This window comes from Pristiophorus japonicus, chromosome 21 (genome assembly GCF_044704955.1).
Source record: "Pristiophorus japonicus isolate sPriJap1 chromosome 21, sPriJap1.hap1, whole genome shotgun sequence".
Lineage (NCBI taxonomy): Eukaryota > Metazoa > Chordata > Chondrichthyes > Pristiophoridae > Pristiophorus > Pristiophorus japonicus.
In genome coordinates this window covers 78,079,194-78,097,825 of record NC_091997.1, presented here as the reverse complement: position 1 = coordinate 78,097,825, position 18,632 = coordinate 78,079,194, and the positions used below count along the sequence as shown (strand labels likewise).

Genomic DNA, 18,632 nt, shown 5'->3' with positions numbered 1-18,632 from the left:
TTCGGACTGGTTCGTCAAGAGTTAGGTTTTACGGAACGTCTTAAATGAGAGGTAGAGAGAGCGGAGAGGGTTAGGGAAAGAATTCCAGAGCTTAGGGCCTAGGCAGCTGAATGCATGGCCACCGATGGTGGGGCAATGTAAGTTGGGGATGCTAAGATCTGCATAACTAACCTGACCAGCCACCATGACGTCCGGGTGGTTCCTCCCTGGTCAGGAAGGTATATGCTTACATTTTTGTAAACAGGAGGTGGGTGGGATTGGTGACCCATCCACCTCCACGGAGGTGTGTGGGGGACCTGACCCATCCACCTCCATGGCACGAACCTGGTATTGCAGTACTTCCAGGAACGGTGCAGTGGCTCTAGGCCTTTTGGCTAAGAGCATTGGCGCAGAGTGATCCTTGACTGGTGCAGGGTGATCTCTGGCGTTTGACAAAGAATTGTAACGATTGGATAACGATTGGACATGAATTTAAAAAAAAAAAAAAAAAAATGTAAGTTGGGGATGCCTTTTGGCTAAGATCATGCGTAACTGACCTGACAGGGGAGTAACCACCATAACCCCAAGGTGGTTCTCCCTGGATCAGGAAGGTATATGCTTGCTTTTTTGGAAATAGGAGGTGGGTGGGGTGGCTTGACCCATCCACCTCCATGGCACGAACCTGGTATTGCAGTACTTCCAGGAACGGTGCAGTGGCTCTAGGCCTTTTGGCTAAGAGCATTGGCGCAGAGTGATCCTTGATGTGTGCAAGGTGACCTCTGGCGTTTGTGATTTGACAAAGAATTGGAACGATTGGCTACAAATTTCAAAAAAAAAAATGTAAGTTGGGGATGCACAAGAGGCCAGAATTGGAGGAGTGCAGATATCTCGGAGCGTTATAGGGCTGGAGGCAATTACAGAGATAGGAAGGGCCGAGGCCATAGAGTGATTTGAACATGGATGACAATTTAAAATTCGAGACGTTGCTGGACCGGGAGCCAATGCAATGTAGGTCAGTGAACACAGAGAGGTGATGGGTGAACGGGACTTGGTGCGAGTTAGCATACGAGCAGCAACGTTTTGGATGCGCTGATGTTTCGGGAGGGTGCAAGGTAGGAGGTCGGCCTGGAGTAGCGGAGTCTAAAAACAAGGTCTTCCCGTCTGCAGTCCTCACTGAATCAGAGAGGTGTACTTTAGTGTTTGTCGCTGGCTGTCCAAGACCAGCTCGTCAAAAGGCAGCAGCACCAGCACACACTTTATTTAGCTCAACAAAAAAGTAACGATACAGCTCAAGATACTCCCCCTAGAAGCAAGCCAAGTTTGGAGGGATTATATTTATAATTGTACAGCTGGATATTTTCCAAGGTTCAATGGAAGTTCACACAACCAACATTTGCATTTGTTGATGCTTTCCTAAAAGCACAGATGCTGAATATGCATAGAATATACAGCACAGAAACAGGCCAGAGGGCACAACTGGTCTATGCCAGTGACTATGTTCCACACGAGCCTCTTCCCATCTTATGTCATCTCAACCTATCTGCATTTTCTCCCTCATGTGCTTATCTAGCTTCCACATTAAATGCATCAATGCTATTCACCTCAACTACTCCTTGTGGTTGCGAATTCCACATTCTACACCCTATCAAACCCTTTCATAATCTATAGAGACCAGAGCGGTGCACAGTACTCCAAGTGTGGTCGAACCAAGGTTCTATACAGGTTTGGCATAACTTCTCTGCTTTACAATGCTATCCCTCTAGAAATGAACCCGTGTTTGCAGTTACAAACCCTGATGCTGCCATGACACAGGTCAGCTCATTCAGCGCTAGACTGAGAGAATCCAGCTAGTCATGTCCATGGCCAGTGAGGCTTGGCGAAACAGCAGATGGACGCCACAGGGGGTGTTTAACAAGGACATTTCCTCTTTCTGGCTTGGTGTATTTTGCCCAATAATCTTAAAACTTAAAAGATCTGAAATTAGAACTGATCTTCAACATGAAGCAGAAATACCATAAACATTTAACCTTGTTCAGATTAAAATATCACCCACATTTGCTGTTTATTAACAACGGATTTCCTTCATTTTGGAGTAAATGCACCCCTGGTCTGGACCTGAGGAATAAGGAGGAGGGCATCAGGGTCAGTTGCACCCGAGTTGCGACTGTGGCAGCGGAGAAAAACAACTGGTGTAAGTTGGAGGGTGGGGGGGGGGGGGGGGAGAAAAAAAAAAATCAACCAGGGTTCCTGATCACTACAAGACTTGCATTTATATAGCGCCTTTCACAACCTCAGGATGTCACAAAGTGCTTTACAGTCAATTAAGTACTTTTGAAGTATAGTCTGTTGTAATGTCAGAAATGGGGATGCCGAAGGAATTCAGCAAATCAGCGTTCACTGCACGAGCCTGTTCCACAAGGTTACTATTCTCGGGGCGGTGGGGTGGGGGGAGGGAGGAGAGAAAAGAACCACCCAACAGGCTGCTCTTATGCTGCACTTGGCCCCTCGAGCCATTCAATAAGATCACGGCTAAACTTCGAGATCAACTCCACTTTCTTGCTGTACGGCAGCATAGCAGCTATGTTGCTGGACTAGTAATTCAGAGGCCTGGACCAATGATCCAGAGACACAAGTTAAAATCCCACCACGGCATCTGGGGAATTTAATTCAGTTAATGAAATAAATCTGGAATTTAAAAACAAAGATACTATCCGTAACGTTGACCATGAAATGGATTGTTGTAAAAACCCGTTCACTAATGCCCTTTAGGGAAGGAAATCTGTCCTTACCCGGTCTAGCCTATACGTGACTCCAGACACACTGTAATGTGGTTGACTCTGAAATAGCAGCTCACCACCACCATATCAAGGGCAATTAGAGATGGGCAATAAATGCTTCGCTTCTCGGCCTTTTGGCTAAGATCTGCATAACTAACCTGACCAGCCACCATGACTTCCGGGTGGTTTCTCCCTGGTCAGGAAGGTATATGCTTACATTTTTGTAAACAGGAGGTGGGTGGGATTGGTGACCCATCCACCTCCACGGAGGTGTGTGGGGGACCTGACCCATCCACCTCCATGGCACGAACCTGGTATTGCAGTACTTCCAGGAACGGTGCAGTGGCTCTAGGCCTTTTGGCTAAGAGCATTGGCGCAGAGTGATCCTTGACTGGTGCAGGGTGACCTCTGGCGTTTGACAAAGAATTGTAACGATTGGACATGAATTTAAAAAAAAATAAATAAATAAATAAATGCTGGCCTTGCAGTACTTCCAGGAACGGTGCAGTGGCTCTCGGCCTTTTGGCTAAGATCAAGTGTAGTACCGTTTCTGACCAGCCACCATGACCTCCGGGTGGTTTCTCCCTGGTCAGGAAGGTATATGCTTGCATTTTTGGAAACAGGAGGTGGGTGGGGAGGTTTGACCCATCCACCTCCACGGAGGTGTGTGGGGGACCTGACCCATCCACCTCCATGGCACGAACCTGATATTGCAGTACTTCCAGGAACGGTGCAGTGGCTCTAGGCCTTTTGGCTAAGAGCATTGGCGCAGAGTGATCCTTGGCATGTGCAAGGTGACCTCTGGCGTTTGTGATTTGACAAAGAATTGGAACGATTGGCTACAAATTTAAAAAAAAAAAAAAAAATGCTGGCCTTGCCATCTCGACCTTTTGGCTAAGATCAAGTGTAGTACCTGTTCTGACCAGCCACCATGACCTCCGGGTGGTTTCTCCCTGGTCAGGAAGGTATATGCTTGCTTTTTTGGAAACAGGAGGTGGGTGGGGTGGCTTGACCCATCCACCTCCACGGAGGTGTGTGGGTGGCTTGACCCATCCACCTCCATGGCACGAACCTGGTATTGCAGTACTTCCAGGAACGGTGCAGTGGCTCTAGGCCTTTTGGCTAAGAGCATTGGCGCAGAGTGATCCTTGGCATGTGCAAGGTGACCTCTGGCATTTGTATTTGACAAAGAATTGGAACGATTGGCTACGAATTTAAAAAAAAATAAATAAATAAATGCTGGCCTTGCCAGCGATGCCCACATCAGTAAATGAATTTAAAAAAAATTCTTCTATTCCCTTTCTGCCTAAAAATCCATTGATCTCAGTCTTTAATATACTCACGACCGAGTATCTACAGCCCTTTGCGGTAGAGAATTCCACAGGTTCACAACCCTTTGAGTGAAGAAATTTCTCATCTCTGTCCTAAATGTCCAACTCCTTATCCTGAGACTATGACCCCTAAGCTCTAGACTCTCTAGCCAGTGGGTAACAGACTCTCAGCATCTAACCTGTCAAGCCCTTGAAGAAGAGAGCAGAAGAGAACAGTTGGGGGAATAATGAAGGTGATGAGAAGCATGGACAGCAGTTGCTGCAGAACAGAGGTGCCCAAACTTTTTGGCTTCACAGCCTGTACCACGGAGCCTCAGGGGTAACATATAACATTTAAACCTATGTTGCCATTAATTTGCATCCGTTTCAAGTTGTGCGTGGATCTGATTTAGCAATGAGACATCAGCCTTTTCCAAACCTCCAGGCTCACACACTTCAATCAGGACAATCCAGCAAATAAGTACAAATAGGGCCGAGTTACAATGGGTTCGAGGGCTGGCATGTGGATATTGGTGGATATTCTGCTGCAAAGGACACAGCTGAGGGGGTTGTGAAGGTGCATTCAAATGGAGAGGGCAGGGAGCATGACTGAAGTTGGACACTGCATCTCTTGGGAGTGGTCAGAGGCAAGTGCAGCTCATTTCAAATCAATAAAATGACCATGAAAGCTGTCAGAATGATGTAAAAAAAAAACGAGTTCACTAATGTCCTTGAGGGAAGGGAACCTGTTGTCCTTACCTGGGTCTGGGCCTACATGCGACTCCAGCCCCATACCAAAGTGGCCATAGAGCAACTAGGGATAGGCAATAAATGCGACCTAGCCAGTGACACCCACATCCGGAGAACGAATATATATATATATATATATAAAAAAAGCAAAGTTCTCAAACCTGGGAAACTTAAATTCAGGACATTTATTCAGAACTTTCTCCTAAACTTGAATAATAATCCAGTCCTTCGTCCTGTTTTTATTCAGAGCAACCATTGTTCAAACAAATTCACATTTCCAGAAGGTGCAAGGCGCTGACAAGCAGCAAGACCCGGAATGTTCTGAGCAGCTGTCGATCCGAAAAATGTCCAGGAGGTTGCACACAGGTGCGTGGGAGCATCAGCCAATGTAGCTCGAGTGTCTGCAGTGGATCTGGGAACATGCATAATTTAGGAATGCAAAACTTGAGTCAATCAGCTGCAAGGAATTTGCACAGAGACACACAATACCTGAAGTGTCACACGGAAAATGTGATGTGACACCAGTGAGCTGGACAGAACATTTCTACCGGCAACAAAACCCCCCGTGCTGCCCTGCGCAGTACGTTGGGAGGATGTGCTGTTTGATAATGACAGGAACATTGCCCCATTCAACACAAAATGGATTATTCTGCTGTTAGATTACAGGTGTGTGTGCGTGGATGTGTATGTGTGTGTACACACTTCAACCCTGGAACGCATAATTGTTCTGCAATCTTGAAATAAATTAGATTCTGATTGATCTGACTGCCTTCTAAAGCTCCAATTAGCGTTAAAATCAGATTGCACCATAGAGGGTGCAGAGGTGATTTACCAGAATGGCACTAGGGATGAGGTACTTCAGGTACATAAGTTCTCAGAAGCGTGGAACTTGCCGCACTCTATATACTTTTGGTTAACATTTCAGCCTACTCTTGTGAAAGCTAGGTCTCTATATCCTGGTTTCACATGTCCTAATATCCAAGTAGAATTTGTAGCTCCACTACAATAATGAACAAAGAACCCACTTTAGATTTCTTCAGCTCTCTTGTGGCTTCATGGGACACTCCTAATCTTCAAGGGGCAGCAAAACAATATTAATGTCTTTCGGATGAGACGTTAAACTGAGGCCCCGTCTGCTCTCTCAGGTGGACGTAAAAGATCCCATGGCACTATTTCGAAGAAGAGCAGGGGAATTATCCCCGGTGCCCTGGCCAATATTTATCTCTCAATCAACATACAAAAACAGGTTATCTGGCCATTATCACAATGCTGCTTGTGGGAGCTTGCTGTGCACATTTGGCTGCCAAGTTTCCTACATTACAACAATGACTATACTTCAAAAGTTGGTTGTAATGGAACATCATGAAGTTGCAAAAAGTGCTATATAAATCCAAGTCTTTCTTTCCTTTAGTCAGCATTGTAATGTGGGGCAAACCTGGCAACCAAATTTCACAAAGCAAGCCCCCGACAAACAGCCATGAGATAAGTGACCAGATTATCGGTTTGTGATCTTGGTTGAGGGATAAATATTGGCCAGGACACCAGGAGAACACCCCAGCTCTTCTTTGAATAGTGCCACGCGATCTTTTATGTCCACCTGAGGGGACAAACTAGTCCTTGGTTTCACGTCATCCGACAGACTGCATCTCCGATAGTGCAGAACTTCCCTGGCATTGTACTGCGGTGTAAGCGTGGATTATTTTCCCAAGTTTCTGGAGTAGGGCTTGAACCCACAACTTTAATTCAAAGGCGAGAGTGCTACGCACTGAGCAAGGAGGAAAGATGACTCAAAACGATGAGTCTCTGAAGATTTTTTTTAAAGTGGGTAACAAGTGCATGCGCAACTATAGTTCCTCCACCCCAGACATTGGGGAAGTATTTTGAACAGAAAGTAAACATTTCTTCCTTTCAAGATGTCATGATAATGCGTGGGGGTTGGACCATTTTTTGAACTTCTAAGGTGTGTTTCCATGGATTTTCAAATATGGGAGTAAAGGAGAAGTGGAGGGTGCAGTGGGACAGATAGAGAGCAAGGAGAGAGAATGAATTTTCACCTGCGATGAAAATTAAGTAAATCGAATCAAGAGACTAATTTTAGCCATCAGATGATGAGATTTGGCAATGCGTTTAGGCCATTGTGGACACTTCATGGTAAGGCAATTTGTTACCTTGGATACGAGGAATATTCGGACGGAACTGTACACATTGAAATGTCAGTGTTTGTATAAAGCAGCATTCTAGTGCAAAACCCTATAATCTATTTTCCATCCACTCGTAAAAGAATCACCTCGCATTAAAATGCAAAGTCCTCATTTTCCCCCCTCAACAAATCTCCTACAAATAACCTAGAATGTTCAGTGTCTTTTATTTTTAAAAATCACAGTGGGTCCACATAATGTACATAGAGCTAAATTAATGATTATTAGAACCACACAGGTAAATGTGCAATTGCATGCATTTACTGACACACTCATTTTATTTTTTAAAGAAAAAAAATCGCAACATTAAAGCTTCATTTAAGTGTCCAACCTAAACGAAGGGCAGATTTCAGACTAGTAATTAAAAATAAAACCTCAAGAAACTAATCATAAATTTGTTCCTTCAAGTTTGCATAGGATACTACCATGCCAGAAATATGCAAAAAATGTAACGTCAGGAAGGGGTTTAATGAAATGGAGTTCTGTGGACGAGCTCGATATCTTAGCATTAACTTCTACCAGATCAGTGCAATAGGATATACATAATTTCTTTATATGTTCTGATTTACCCAACACTAATACCTGTAATATATACAAATTAAAAACAAACTATCCGAGCGACAGTTGTTTAGTAGGTGTTTCAGGGACAAAATGGAAGGAACCGCAGAGTGCTGCACGATGAACAATGCACGAATGAGCAGACAAGGAATAATAAACTTTGCATGCATGATTTGTCCAAAGGAAGAGAATCACAGGGTAAGGAAGGATTGGAAGGGGCGGGGAGGAGGTGGGGTGGGGGGGGGGGGGGGGGGGGAGAAAAGGAGCCAAGCATCACTAGCACATCAAGCGCCCCAAAAGTACACCTTAACAAATTTGAAATAATCAGAATTAAACTTGCAAAGCGGTCTTCTTAATACTTCATTCTTTAGGAGAGATTGAATAAGGCAAAGCATGCTTCACACAGTCATCTTATTCCTGCTTGGACACACAGGGAAGTTTACACCTGCCCCATTCGGACACCACGACTTCGAGTCCTTGACTGAAACCCACGCTAATAATGACATATTCCAAAGTTCTGTTAGGATTTAAAAATAAATCAATTATTCTTTTGCATGCGTAACGAACTGAATTTGCCACAACTTTGCACAGTCAACAGAAACTTACTGGTTTGAAGACAAAACAATAAAAATGTATTAACAAATATAAGTTAGCTTTCCAGTATGGGCAAGATCGATCTTCAGTCATGAACTAGTCAGACCAGACAATTTAGTGAACAGTTACAAGCACGGATGCTTTAGTCAGTAACGAAAAGCTAATGTATATTCTTATGTAAACACGTCTCAACTGTTTGGACCCCGCATTTGGGCAGATAGTGCATTCTGGGCAAAATAATGGCCTGGCATTCACTGCAGTGGGGATATTGGTGACCAACACTGTAAACTGGTGAGGATATTGCGATTCCTGATCCCCAGTGGCAGATTTACGTCACAATTTGCTGGAAATGCAACTAGAATACGCCGCAGTGAGCATAATGGGTGATCAGGAGCGGCGCGGCAATGGATAGCTAAGAATTCATTTCGCCTATTGATTTCTGCGGGAATTTCAACCTAATTTATTTATTTATAAACTCGGGCAGCAGATTACCAAAAGCTATAAAATATGGCTGAATATTTCTGCAGGAACAGTTCTTCTGTAACTCTCGCACTGTCTCACGAGGCTAGGGCCAGGAGCTGTGGATTTTAAGAGTGCTGCATTCTCCCGTGATTGAAATCAGAAAGCAATTTTAGAAGCACTGCAGGAAACAGTCACCCCAAGAGGCAATTTCTGCGATTCAAGGATTACTCTGGGTTTTTTTTTTTGATTGCTGTATTTAGCAGTGCGAGAATTATGAATAAAATTCACACTTACATTACACTAAACCTTCAAAGAAATGTGGGTCTGCTTTGATCATTATCAAGAAAATTTAGAATTGGGATAGCAACTGTAATGATGATGCTCAGTCACGATGTTGCCTCTTTTAAACGCGTCCGTTATTCTTCCTCTATACTCACCCCACCAGTACCATTCTGCACCGACCTGTGAGAGACCACCACCGCAGGTCGGGGCTATAAATAGAGCTCGAGTGCCGGGCCCTGGAACATCGTGGCAGAAGTGCAGCGAATTAGGGGCAGCACGGGCCAGCCCACACCGTGCGATATGTGTGCGCACTGGGTCCGTGCAGCAGAGCAGGTCTCCAGTCGTCCTGGTTCAACCCTCGCCACTGGATAAAGACCGAGCTCTGTCAAGCCCGAGTGGTGGCCGCTGTGCAACGGTCACCATGTTAAAAAAAATCCACGCACAGGCATCTTCCACCCCCTCAACTGGAGTTCAGGACTGGAACATCAGGTCCTTCATTGAAATATCTGCGAACTCTCGTGGAAGCAAGTCATCCTCGTCCGAGGGACCGTCTATGATGCACCGATCTAACTGGTCGTGGTGAACGCAGAGGCTTCAAACTCTCAACTTATCGATAGGGCTATATTTGGAATGCCGCAATTTTAGCTTCAAAAGCTAAAAATGATTTGGATTAGGACTCAGGACAAGGAGGAAGACGAGTGGAGGCTGACAGAATTGACTGAGGTAGAAAAGACAAGCGAGAAGGGTCACGATCCAGCTCTTTCAAATGCCAAGAGGAATTGATCATGAAGACGTCAGCAGGTCATTGAAAGTGGCATTGCAGAACTTAAAGAATAGTTGCCTGGAAAGTGAGTCTCAAGTGGACTGGATATTGGGAGACTGTTCTCATGGTGTAATAGGTACACCGAACAGCCACTCACCAAAATCATTTAATTTGATGTTAATTAAATAAGTTCTGCTCAATAACAGTATTTAAAATCACAATGACATGTAACAATTCTTATGGTGTTGCAAACAAATCATAATCTGTGGAATGCAAGGGGTTGGGGTAAAATAATGAAAATTGCATTGTTGAAAGTAGCTTTTTGAGTTTCACTTCTGAAAGAGGCCAAGAGAACTATTAAGAGGTTTATCGCTTTGGAAGTGTTACTTGAGATATTCAACTCTTGCTGCAATTAAAACTGTGGTGGAGTTCACGGTTGTGCAAATCCTACACTGTCACTTTTGGACCAAAAAGCCCGTTCTCATTCTATATTTTGTTTGTTTTGACTTAAATTTTCTGCTGTTTTCATTTTTCCTGCGTGCCAATGGTTGCCTTAGCAAACATTGTTAAACCTTTACATTCCGCAGAGTAGCACAGTCCTGTGGTAAAGTGCATTAATTCCCGCAAGCTTAAAAAATAGAATGGTTGGCACTTAATAAAAGGCGGCTTCATTTCTTGGGCTTTTGCAAACGTGAACTGACAATTGGCAAAAGAATGCTGAATTATTTTCTAAGTGATTGGAAAGCAAAGATCATGTGTGTAGATTGCTCTATGAAATGTTAAGCCAAACAAATGGGCAATAATGCCAAGTATAAAATCATTAAGGAAAATTTGTGCGACCAATGGAACTTACCCAACAACCAAGGTTTAGTCGGTATTCCTCTGTCGTAAGTTCTTATCCTTATGATTGTTTGTGGAATTAGTTTTCCTGTTTGAAATTACACAAAAAAAAACCTTAATCCTGCACGTTAACAGCTACTTATGATATTTCTATTGAAAGCAGACTCCAACGTTCGATGTGAGATGATCTAACATTGCGGAATAAAAATAAATGGTGTGCTTAATGCAAACAAGTCATTCAATCCATTGTTTAAAACCTGTGGATGGCCTTGTTTGTGAATACATTAAAAAAAACAGCTTTCCATAGCATTCCCCAATTCACTGGCCCAAAGTACAGATGCTAACAATTTTGGTCTCCTTATTTAAGGAGGGATATACTTGCATTGGAGGCAGTTCAGAGAAGATTCACTAGGTTGATTCCCGAGATGAAGGGGTTTAGCAGGTTGGGCCTATACTCATTGGAGTTTAGAAGAATGAGAGATGATCTTATTGAAACATACAAGATTCTGAAGGGGCTTGACAGGGTAGATGCAGAGAGGATGTTTCCCCTCGTGGGTAATCTAGATCTAGAACTAGGGAGTATAATTTCAGAATAAGGGGTCGCCCATTTAAAACTGGGATGAGGAGGAATTTCTTCTCAGAGAGTTGTGAATCTTTGGAATTCTCTGCCCCAGAGAGCTGTGGAGGCTGGGTCATTGAATATATTTAAGGTGGAGACAAACAGATCATTGAACGATAAGGGAGTAAAGGGTTATGGGGAGCAGGCAATGAAGTGGAGTTGAGGCCAAGATCAGATCAGATCAGCCATGATCTTATTGAATGGCGGAGCAGGCTCGAGGGGCCAAATGGCCTTCTCCTGCTCCTAGTTCTTGTGAGTGTCTTGATGGAGCAGAGGCAATTTGCTGAGACTGGATTCTTGAACTTCTTCAAGTCAGCAATACAGCCGCTCTATTGCATCTCTCCAAAGCAAACCTCACAGAGCTCAGTAGTGTAACGAGCTGCTGGAAATTAATATACACCTTAGTAATTGGTCATTTAAAGCTAGCAGTTTAAATTTTACTTATTTTCATCCAAACATTTCAGGTGATTAATAACTGGAAACGGCTGAATCTGTTACTGTAGACTTTGTGCGAATAATTGGCACAAAGTGCCAGCTGTGGCTCAGAATGTTATGGGTTCAGGTCCCACTCCAGGGACTTGAGCACATAAATCTAGGCTAACACTCCAGTGCAGTGCTGAGGGAGCGCCGCACTGTCGGAGGTGCCGTCTTTCGAATGAGATGTTAAACAGAGGCCCCGTCTGCTCTCTCAGGTGGACGTAAAAGGTCCCATGGCACTAGTTCGAAGAAGAGCAGGGGAGTTCTTCCCGGTGTCCTGGTCAATATTTATCCCTCAATCAACATCACAAAAAAAAAAGCTGATTATCTGGTCATTATCACATTGCTGTTTGTGGGAGCTTGCTGTGCGCAAATTGGCTGCCGGGTTTCCCCACATTACAACAGTGACTACACTCCAAAAGTGCTTCATTGGCTGTAAAGCGCTATAGAAATTGCAAGTCTTTCTTTAACATTTGGATGTTTTTCCAATGAGTTTTCCCCCACAATTAAAGGAATGGGCAATCTTCAACCAGCTCTCTGGTGCTCAGATTGCAGTAGCCCAAGGGCAATCCTTCCTCCAGTGCTTCGACCAATCCCTTTTCCCCAATGAGACGCACGGTCTCTGCTCCGCACCTTGCCCTGGCAGCTCCGAGATCCAGAACCTACATTCTCTGTTGCCACTAATCAGCTGGCACTGGCACTCCGGGGTGGTCCACCATCACACCAGCCTGCGCTAATCTTAACTGTCGCAACTGTTTCCAATAAGATCAGCCAGTGCAACTCGCGAGAATTCCATATATAGAATGGGATAGCTCACATTTATGCATGTGGCAGTGATGCAGACAACTGTTACACATCAGACACCACTAATGGAACTGGATGTGGACCAGAGTAGCCTACAGGTTGTTACGGATATCATAAGAGGGGCTTTTAAATCCAAATATAGACAGATTGGCTACAACAACTGCTAACATTCAAATTGTGACCAATACAACTTGGCTATACGAATAGTGAAAGCAGGGAGGTTTACTGGAATTACTAACAGAAAAAAAATCTGCAGTGGAAAAGTAACGATCACAGCGTTGCTTCAAATACATTAGCAGTTTTTGGCGATGATGCAAGGAATGGATTGCTCACTATATGGCAGGACTGGATAAGTGCAAAGTGCAGAGGCGAGCCTTTAAATGTATTTTTATTATTCAAGACAAAAAAGGGAGCAATTTCTTTCCCCCCCCCCCACCCCACCAAAGCAGATTCAGGTAGAAAACTGTTTCAATGATTCACTAATTTGACTGCAAAAAGAAAATCCTTGGCCCCCTCCTATTTCTCATCTATATGCTGCTCCTTGGCGCTATCATCCGAAAACAGAGTCAGTTTGCACATGTTTCCAAAAGTGTGTGCAAGGATAGGCACGTATAGATTATTAAACAGAATGAGCCAATTGGCATTATATGGAATTATAAGAACATTGAGCTAGAGTGCTGTAGGGCCGCTGGTTAAAGCACACCGCAGAAAGACACATAGATGTACCAGACAGGCCTTTAGCAACGCAGTATGAGAAAGGATTAATCTCTGAATGGACTCCAGTGCAGATGGATCCTGATGCAATAAAGATTGGAAGAGCTAAGACATCAAAGGGATGCACAACACACAGTAACAGCTAACCTGAACACTAAATGATAGCAGCTGTATCAACAGCACACACAGAACGTGATGACAGATACCGGCATTGGCCCGACATAACGAAACCTAGAAAAATACAATCGGCTGTGGAGCTCAAGGGAACTTTTGATCAAGTCTTGCTGAGGCTCATGTAAGTAGTCACAGTGAAACGCTCACGATCTCCTGAAGGAGTCCCCGGTGTGGGAGTATAATTGGAACCTATAACTTGTATACTCTGCATGTAAGGGGTTGTGTTTTCTCTGATTGACTTGTTTAGTAGAGAGTGTTAACAACGTTTTAGCGTTTCCTAGTCCTTGAATTTGCATTACAGGTAAAGGATGTGACAATATCCTATAATATCTCCACACAAGGCCAATATGACAACTGCAAACAGTATGGACAGGAAGAACAGCATTAAAAACACAGCAGAATTTGGGCAGTGTAGTTTAGGATATAAATCCAAAAATGGAAGAACCAACTACTCGCCATTCTGGCGCTTGTAATGGTCCCTTTGAAAAGACTGCAGGAAGAGATCAATGAACTGGTCAGGTGGGCAGAACAGTGGCAAATGGAATTCAATGCGGAGAAGTGTAAGATAATGCATTTGGGGAGGGCTAACAAGGCAAGGAAATACACATTAAATGGTAGGGCACAGAGAACTGTAGACAAACAAAGGGACCTTGGAGTGCATGTCCACAGATCCCTGAAGGTAGCAGGCCAGGTAGATAAGGTGGTTAAGAAGGCATATGGAATACGTGCCTTTATTTACTGGGGCATAGAATACAAGAGCAGGGAGGTTATGCTTGAACTATATAAAACACTAGTTGGGCCACGGCTAGAGTACTGCGTGCAGGTCTGGTCACCTCATTCCAGGAAAGATGTGATTGCACGAGAGAGGGTACAGAGGAGATTTACGAAGATGTTGCCTGGACTGGAGAATATTAGATATGAGGAAAGATTGGATAGGCTGTGTTTGTTTTCTTTGGAATAGAGGAGGCTGAGGGGAGACCTTATTGAGGTGTATATAATTATAATAGAGAGTGGATAGGAAGGACCTATTTCCCTCAGAGGTTAACAACCGGGGGCATAGATTTAAAATAATTGGTTGGCGGTTTAGAAGGGATCTGAGCGGAAATTTCTTCACCCAGAGGGTGGTGAGAGTCTGGAACTCACTGCCTGAAAGGATGATAGAGGCAGAAACCCTCACCACATTTAAAAAGTACTTGGATGTGCACTGGAAGTGTTGTAACCTACAGGGCTACGGATCAAGAGCTGGAAAGTGGGATTAGGCTGGATAACTCTATTGGCCGATGCGGGCACGAGAGGCAGAAATGGCCTCCTTCCGTGCTGTAAATTTCTATGATTCTATGAAATGAGGCTGGGCAATCTCAACTCGGCACAGAGTGGGCATGGGCCCTCACAACAAAACTGCCCCCAAGTTGGCAACCTCACCCAGGTTGGAGGTTGAGGTGCACTGTAGATGATGATTTTCTCAGCATCTAACCCAAGCTGAACCCTGACCTGCGGGTGCTCACTGGTGCTTGGAACCAACCTCCGACATGTTGGGGAGTACAACATTTAAAATACATGCATTAACGCCATACTCACATTGGTCCAGAAACTGGTTCGTCATCTGCCTCAGTTGGACAGTCAGATCACAAAGGGGGAAAGGGGAGGGGGGAAAGGATAAAGGAAAAGACACATTAGAGATTATTACAAAACTCAACGGCAAATGTGCAAGCATCAGTTGGCCTGACTTTCAGTCAGCTCACAGATACACTTCAACGGTGTAATTGCTCATGGAGTTAGTCTCTAAATCATTACATTCAAATGGCAAAAAATGTTATTACATGGCTGGTTAACACTTTGAGGCTTGTCATGAAATACTGCAACTATAGTGGACAGATTGTGTAAGATTCATGTTCATCTTGTCCCCAAGTTCCAGTGGTTCACTCTCATAGACCAATGAGAAGACGTAAACCAACATCTGATTGTGGAATCCTGCTCAATATATTCGGTTGACCTGAACCAAAACAGTGTTTTGATTGTAGGATGTAAAATTGAGTCACGCAGGGTCTTGCAACAGATCAAATCAAGACTCGGTACCTGGTTGCCACTAGACTAACAAAAATGGTCTCAAATTTATACTTTGTGATCAGATGGGAAAACTAGCCTGGTGTGTGTACAGCTGAATGGGATTCAAGGTTCACATAACATAATAGGAACTTCTTTTGTAACTTGTCAGCTTCTCTGTTGCACTTAACTGAGACGCATGTTACAATCAAAAGCGTCTGCATGTGGCCCCTCGAGCCTGCTCTGCCATTCAATAAGATCATAGCTGATCTGATCTTGGCCGCAACTCCACTTCCCTGCTCACTCTCCATAACCCTTTACTCCCCCATCATTCAAAAATCTGTATCTCCACCTTAAATATATTCTATGATCCAGCCTCCACAGCTCTCTGGGGTAGAGAATTCCAAAGATTCACGACCCTCAGAAGAAATTCCTCCTCATCTCCGTTTTAAATGGGAAACCCCTTATTTTGAAACTATGCCCCCTAGTTCTAGATTCCCCACGAGGGGAAATATGCTCTCTGCATCTACCCTGTCAAGCCCCCTCAGAATCTTATATGTTTCAGTAAGATCACCTCTCATTCTTCTAAACTCCAATGAGTATAGGCCCAACCTGCTCAACCTTTCTTCATAAGACAACTCCTTCATCTCAGTAATCAACCTAGTGAACCTTCTCTGAACAGCCTCCAATGCAAGTATATCCCTCCTTAAATAAGGAGACCTAAACTATAGTCCAGCTGTGGTCTCACCAACACCATGTGCAGTTGTAGCAGGACTTCCTTATTTTTATACTCCATCCCACTTGCAATAAAGGCCAACATTCCATTTGCCTTCTTAATTACTTGCTGTACCTGCATGCTAACTTTTTGCATTTCATGTACAAGGACCCCCAAATCCCTCTATCGCAGCATTAATCTCTCCTCATTTAAATAATAATTTGAAGTGCTTAAAGAAGTACTTACAATAGTTTGCAGCACTATTCAAATGCATTTTGCAAGGAAAAGGACTGGGATGCAAGGATCACACAAGTCCAAGGAAGGGACATGTTTTGTTGCAATAATTCTTCTGCATTGTCCTAACAGATGTTGGACAACGGGACAGAACTAAGGAATAGATCTAACCTTCATAAGATCATGTACATTTTTATTATATTAGGTTACATTAAAAAGGTTGTAGACATACCCTAGAACTTGGTTTATGAACATACTGCAATGCTTAGCAACATTTCTATCGATGTTTTTAAACATGCAATGGCTGGTAGTATAGTTTAACAGGCTTTTCCTCAACATAAACAGATTTCACCTTTTTTTTTTCCCAAAATGGTAATGGAAGGATGCACGATTTCTATAGGCTTTACTTTCTTCCAGTCTGATGTATACTATCTGTTGGGGAAATTGATGTACCTCCAAAATATGCCTTTGTATTTATTCAAACTTACTTAAGAGAAATAATATCATTCAAAACTCTGTATTTGGCTTTATAACTGATGAATGTAACTTAAAGTGGCAAAGAGGTTTTTTTAATGACAGGTCTAATGGGCTGCCCAAATTGCTTTTAACCTAAGAAACGATGTGGCATTGACTGGTTAGGCAACAAAGACCGACTGCTTTTTCTGTGGACAAGCCCTGGATTGTGTCCACTCGGTTGAGCAGGATTCCACAAGGTGTCTGGTGTACATGAAGCAAGTATGGAGAGTTATCGCAACGCAGCCACCTGACAGCACGCACCAGGAGTAATGGCAACATTTCCAGGGCTGCGAAAGTGCCATTACTCCGTCTGTACCTTGAGGCACGGAGAGAAAGCCACCGCCAGCACACACAAGTGACTGGGAAGACCAAAAAAAGTCAAACCACAAACCGACAGCTCACAGCCGAGAAACACCAGCAACACACCAGTGGCCACAGGTCTCAGTCACTGGCAAGGACGCATTTGTAAACAGTGTACAAAGAAAACTAGGACCAGTCAGACAACCAGACGTCAAGAGTGTCGCAAAAAATAGTGAAGATATATACAGTGTATGTATATCAAGAGACGCAGCAGGAATTGAAACAAGTACACAGAGAGTATATAGTTAGAGGTTCGCCCCTCTACCACCTGTTGCTTATCCCCAGAGTTTGCAAAAGTAGGTTCTAAATTATCAGTGAACTATATGACTTTTGACAGGACTCTGTGACCAGGCAATTTTCTGTATCAGAGGACTTTCATGGCAGATTAAAAAGCAGCTTACATCGCCAGAAACAATAGATTTACTGGTACATTTCCACTTCTTGGTGGTTTCAAAGTCGGATATAGAATTTCAACCCATCTAATTCCAGCCCTAGGCCAGGGGGAGGGGGGGGGGGGGGGAAATGTACAGTAATCTTCTTTTAACTCGGTAGCCAAGCAAAATTCACAAGTTAGAAGGAGTCAAGGAGCAACAAACTTTCTTAATTTGTTTATTCCAAGCTCAAGACTTGTATAAAAACTGCAGCCAACCTAAACTCCCAACAAATGCAGAGTTAAGAGTTGGATCGTAAAAGGAGCATAATATACTCTTAAGGGACATTATTCAAGTACAAGTGCACTCAGTTCTCAAAACTAATCTACCTTCTGTATTTTCAAGTGACGTATGTTTAGACTGTGCTGCAACAGAAGTTAGCTCAGTTATTAAGAGCTTCTATTAAAATAAATATTTTCATGGGCACTATATTAAGGTACTGTAGCTTGCATCTATCCAAATTAAGCCGACTTCAAGGAAGTGCAACTGTACTTGAATAGGAAAAAAAACCACACCCCAAACACACTTAAAGAATGTTTGCCCACCATACTTCTACCAAATCCCAACATTTTGCATTTCTTATGGATTAAAGATTCCCACCGTGACTGGCAAAAAGATGTAATTTCAGGATTTTCTGAATACACCACCTCTATGGTAGATGCAAATAGACAAAGAAAAAGCTTGGTCTTGCACATGTGCATTTCATTCCAAGGGTCGAGCTATTTTGAGCAATGGACATGATGGATGTATGTAGAAAACACGCTTGCATAAAATGAGCCTCATCATATTTGGTAGGAAGCCAACAGACATCCGAACTTTCAAAGTACAATTTGGAGCACACAGACAGATGTCTTTGTTCCTACCATCCCTGTGCAACACACATGTGCATGAAGCATCTTCCATAGACATATCGCTGCATCAGGAAGAGGCCATTTTGGGATACAGGCCAAGTCTGAAAATTGGGATCCATGATCTAATATGAATTGCAAGCTATGGGAAGGCCATGTGAGATGCAGAAAAGGAAGACAAAGA

The 18,632-nt window shown here is 43.5% G+C and overlaps 1 protein-coding gene and 3 pseudogenes across 1 annotated transcript in view; 3 read left to right on the top strand and 1 right to left on the bottom strand.

Annotated features, from left to right (window-relative positions):
* Nucleotides 1–2,874: 2,874 nt before the first annotated feature.
* LOC139234254 (U2 spliceosomal RNA) lies at nt 2,875–3,104 on the top strand (annotated as a pseudogene).
* Nucleotides 3,105–3,262: 158 nt separating this feature from the next.
* On the top strand, nt 3,263–3,497 carry LOC139234208 (U2 spliceosomal RNA; annotated as a pseudogene).
* A 133-nt stretch (nt 3,498–3,630) lies between these two features.
* On the top strand, nt 3,631–3,865 carry LOC139234200 (U2 spliceosomal RNA; annotated as a pseudogene).
* A 3,300-nt stretch (nt 3,866–7,165) lies between these two features.
* The window catches only part of LOC139234122 (neuroplastin-like), an 85,055-nt gene continuing 73,588 nt past the window's right edge, over nt 7,166–18,632 (bottom strand). Inside the window, exons 6-8 of the mRNA XM_070865082.1 lie at nt 14,880–14,904; nt 10,527–10,601; nt 7,166–8,089 (exon numbers count right to left, since the gene is read on the bottom strand). Coding sequence (XP_070721183.1) covers nt 10,541–10,601; nt 14,880–14,904 — 86 coding nt within the window. The 3' untranslated portion in view covers nt 7,166–8,089; nt 10,527–10,540. The remainder of the gene's footprint in view (nt 8,090–10,526; nt 10,602–14,879; nt 14,905–18,632) is intronic.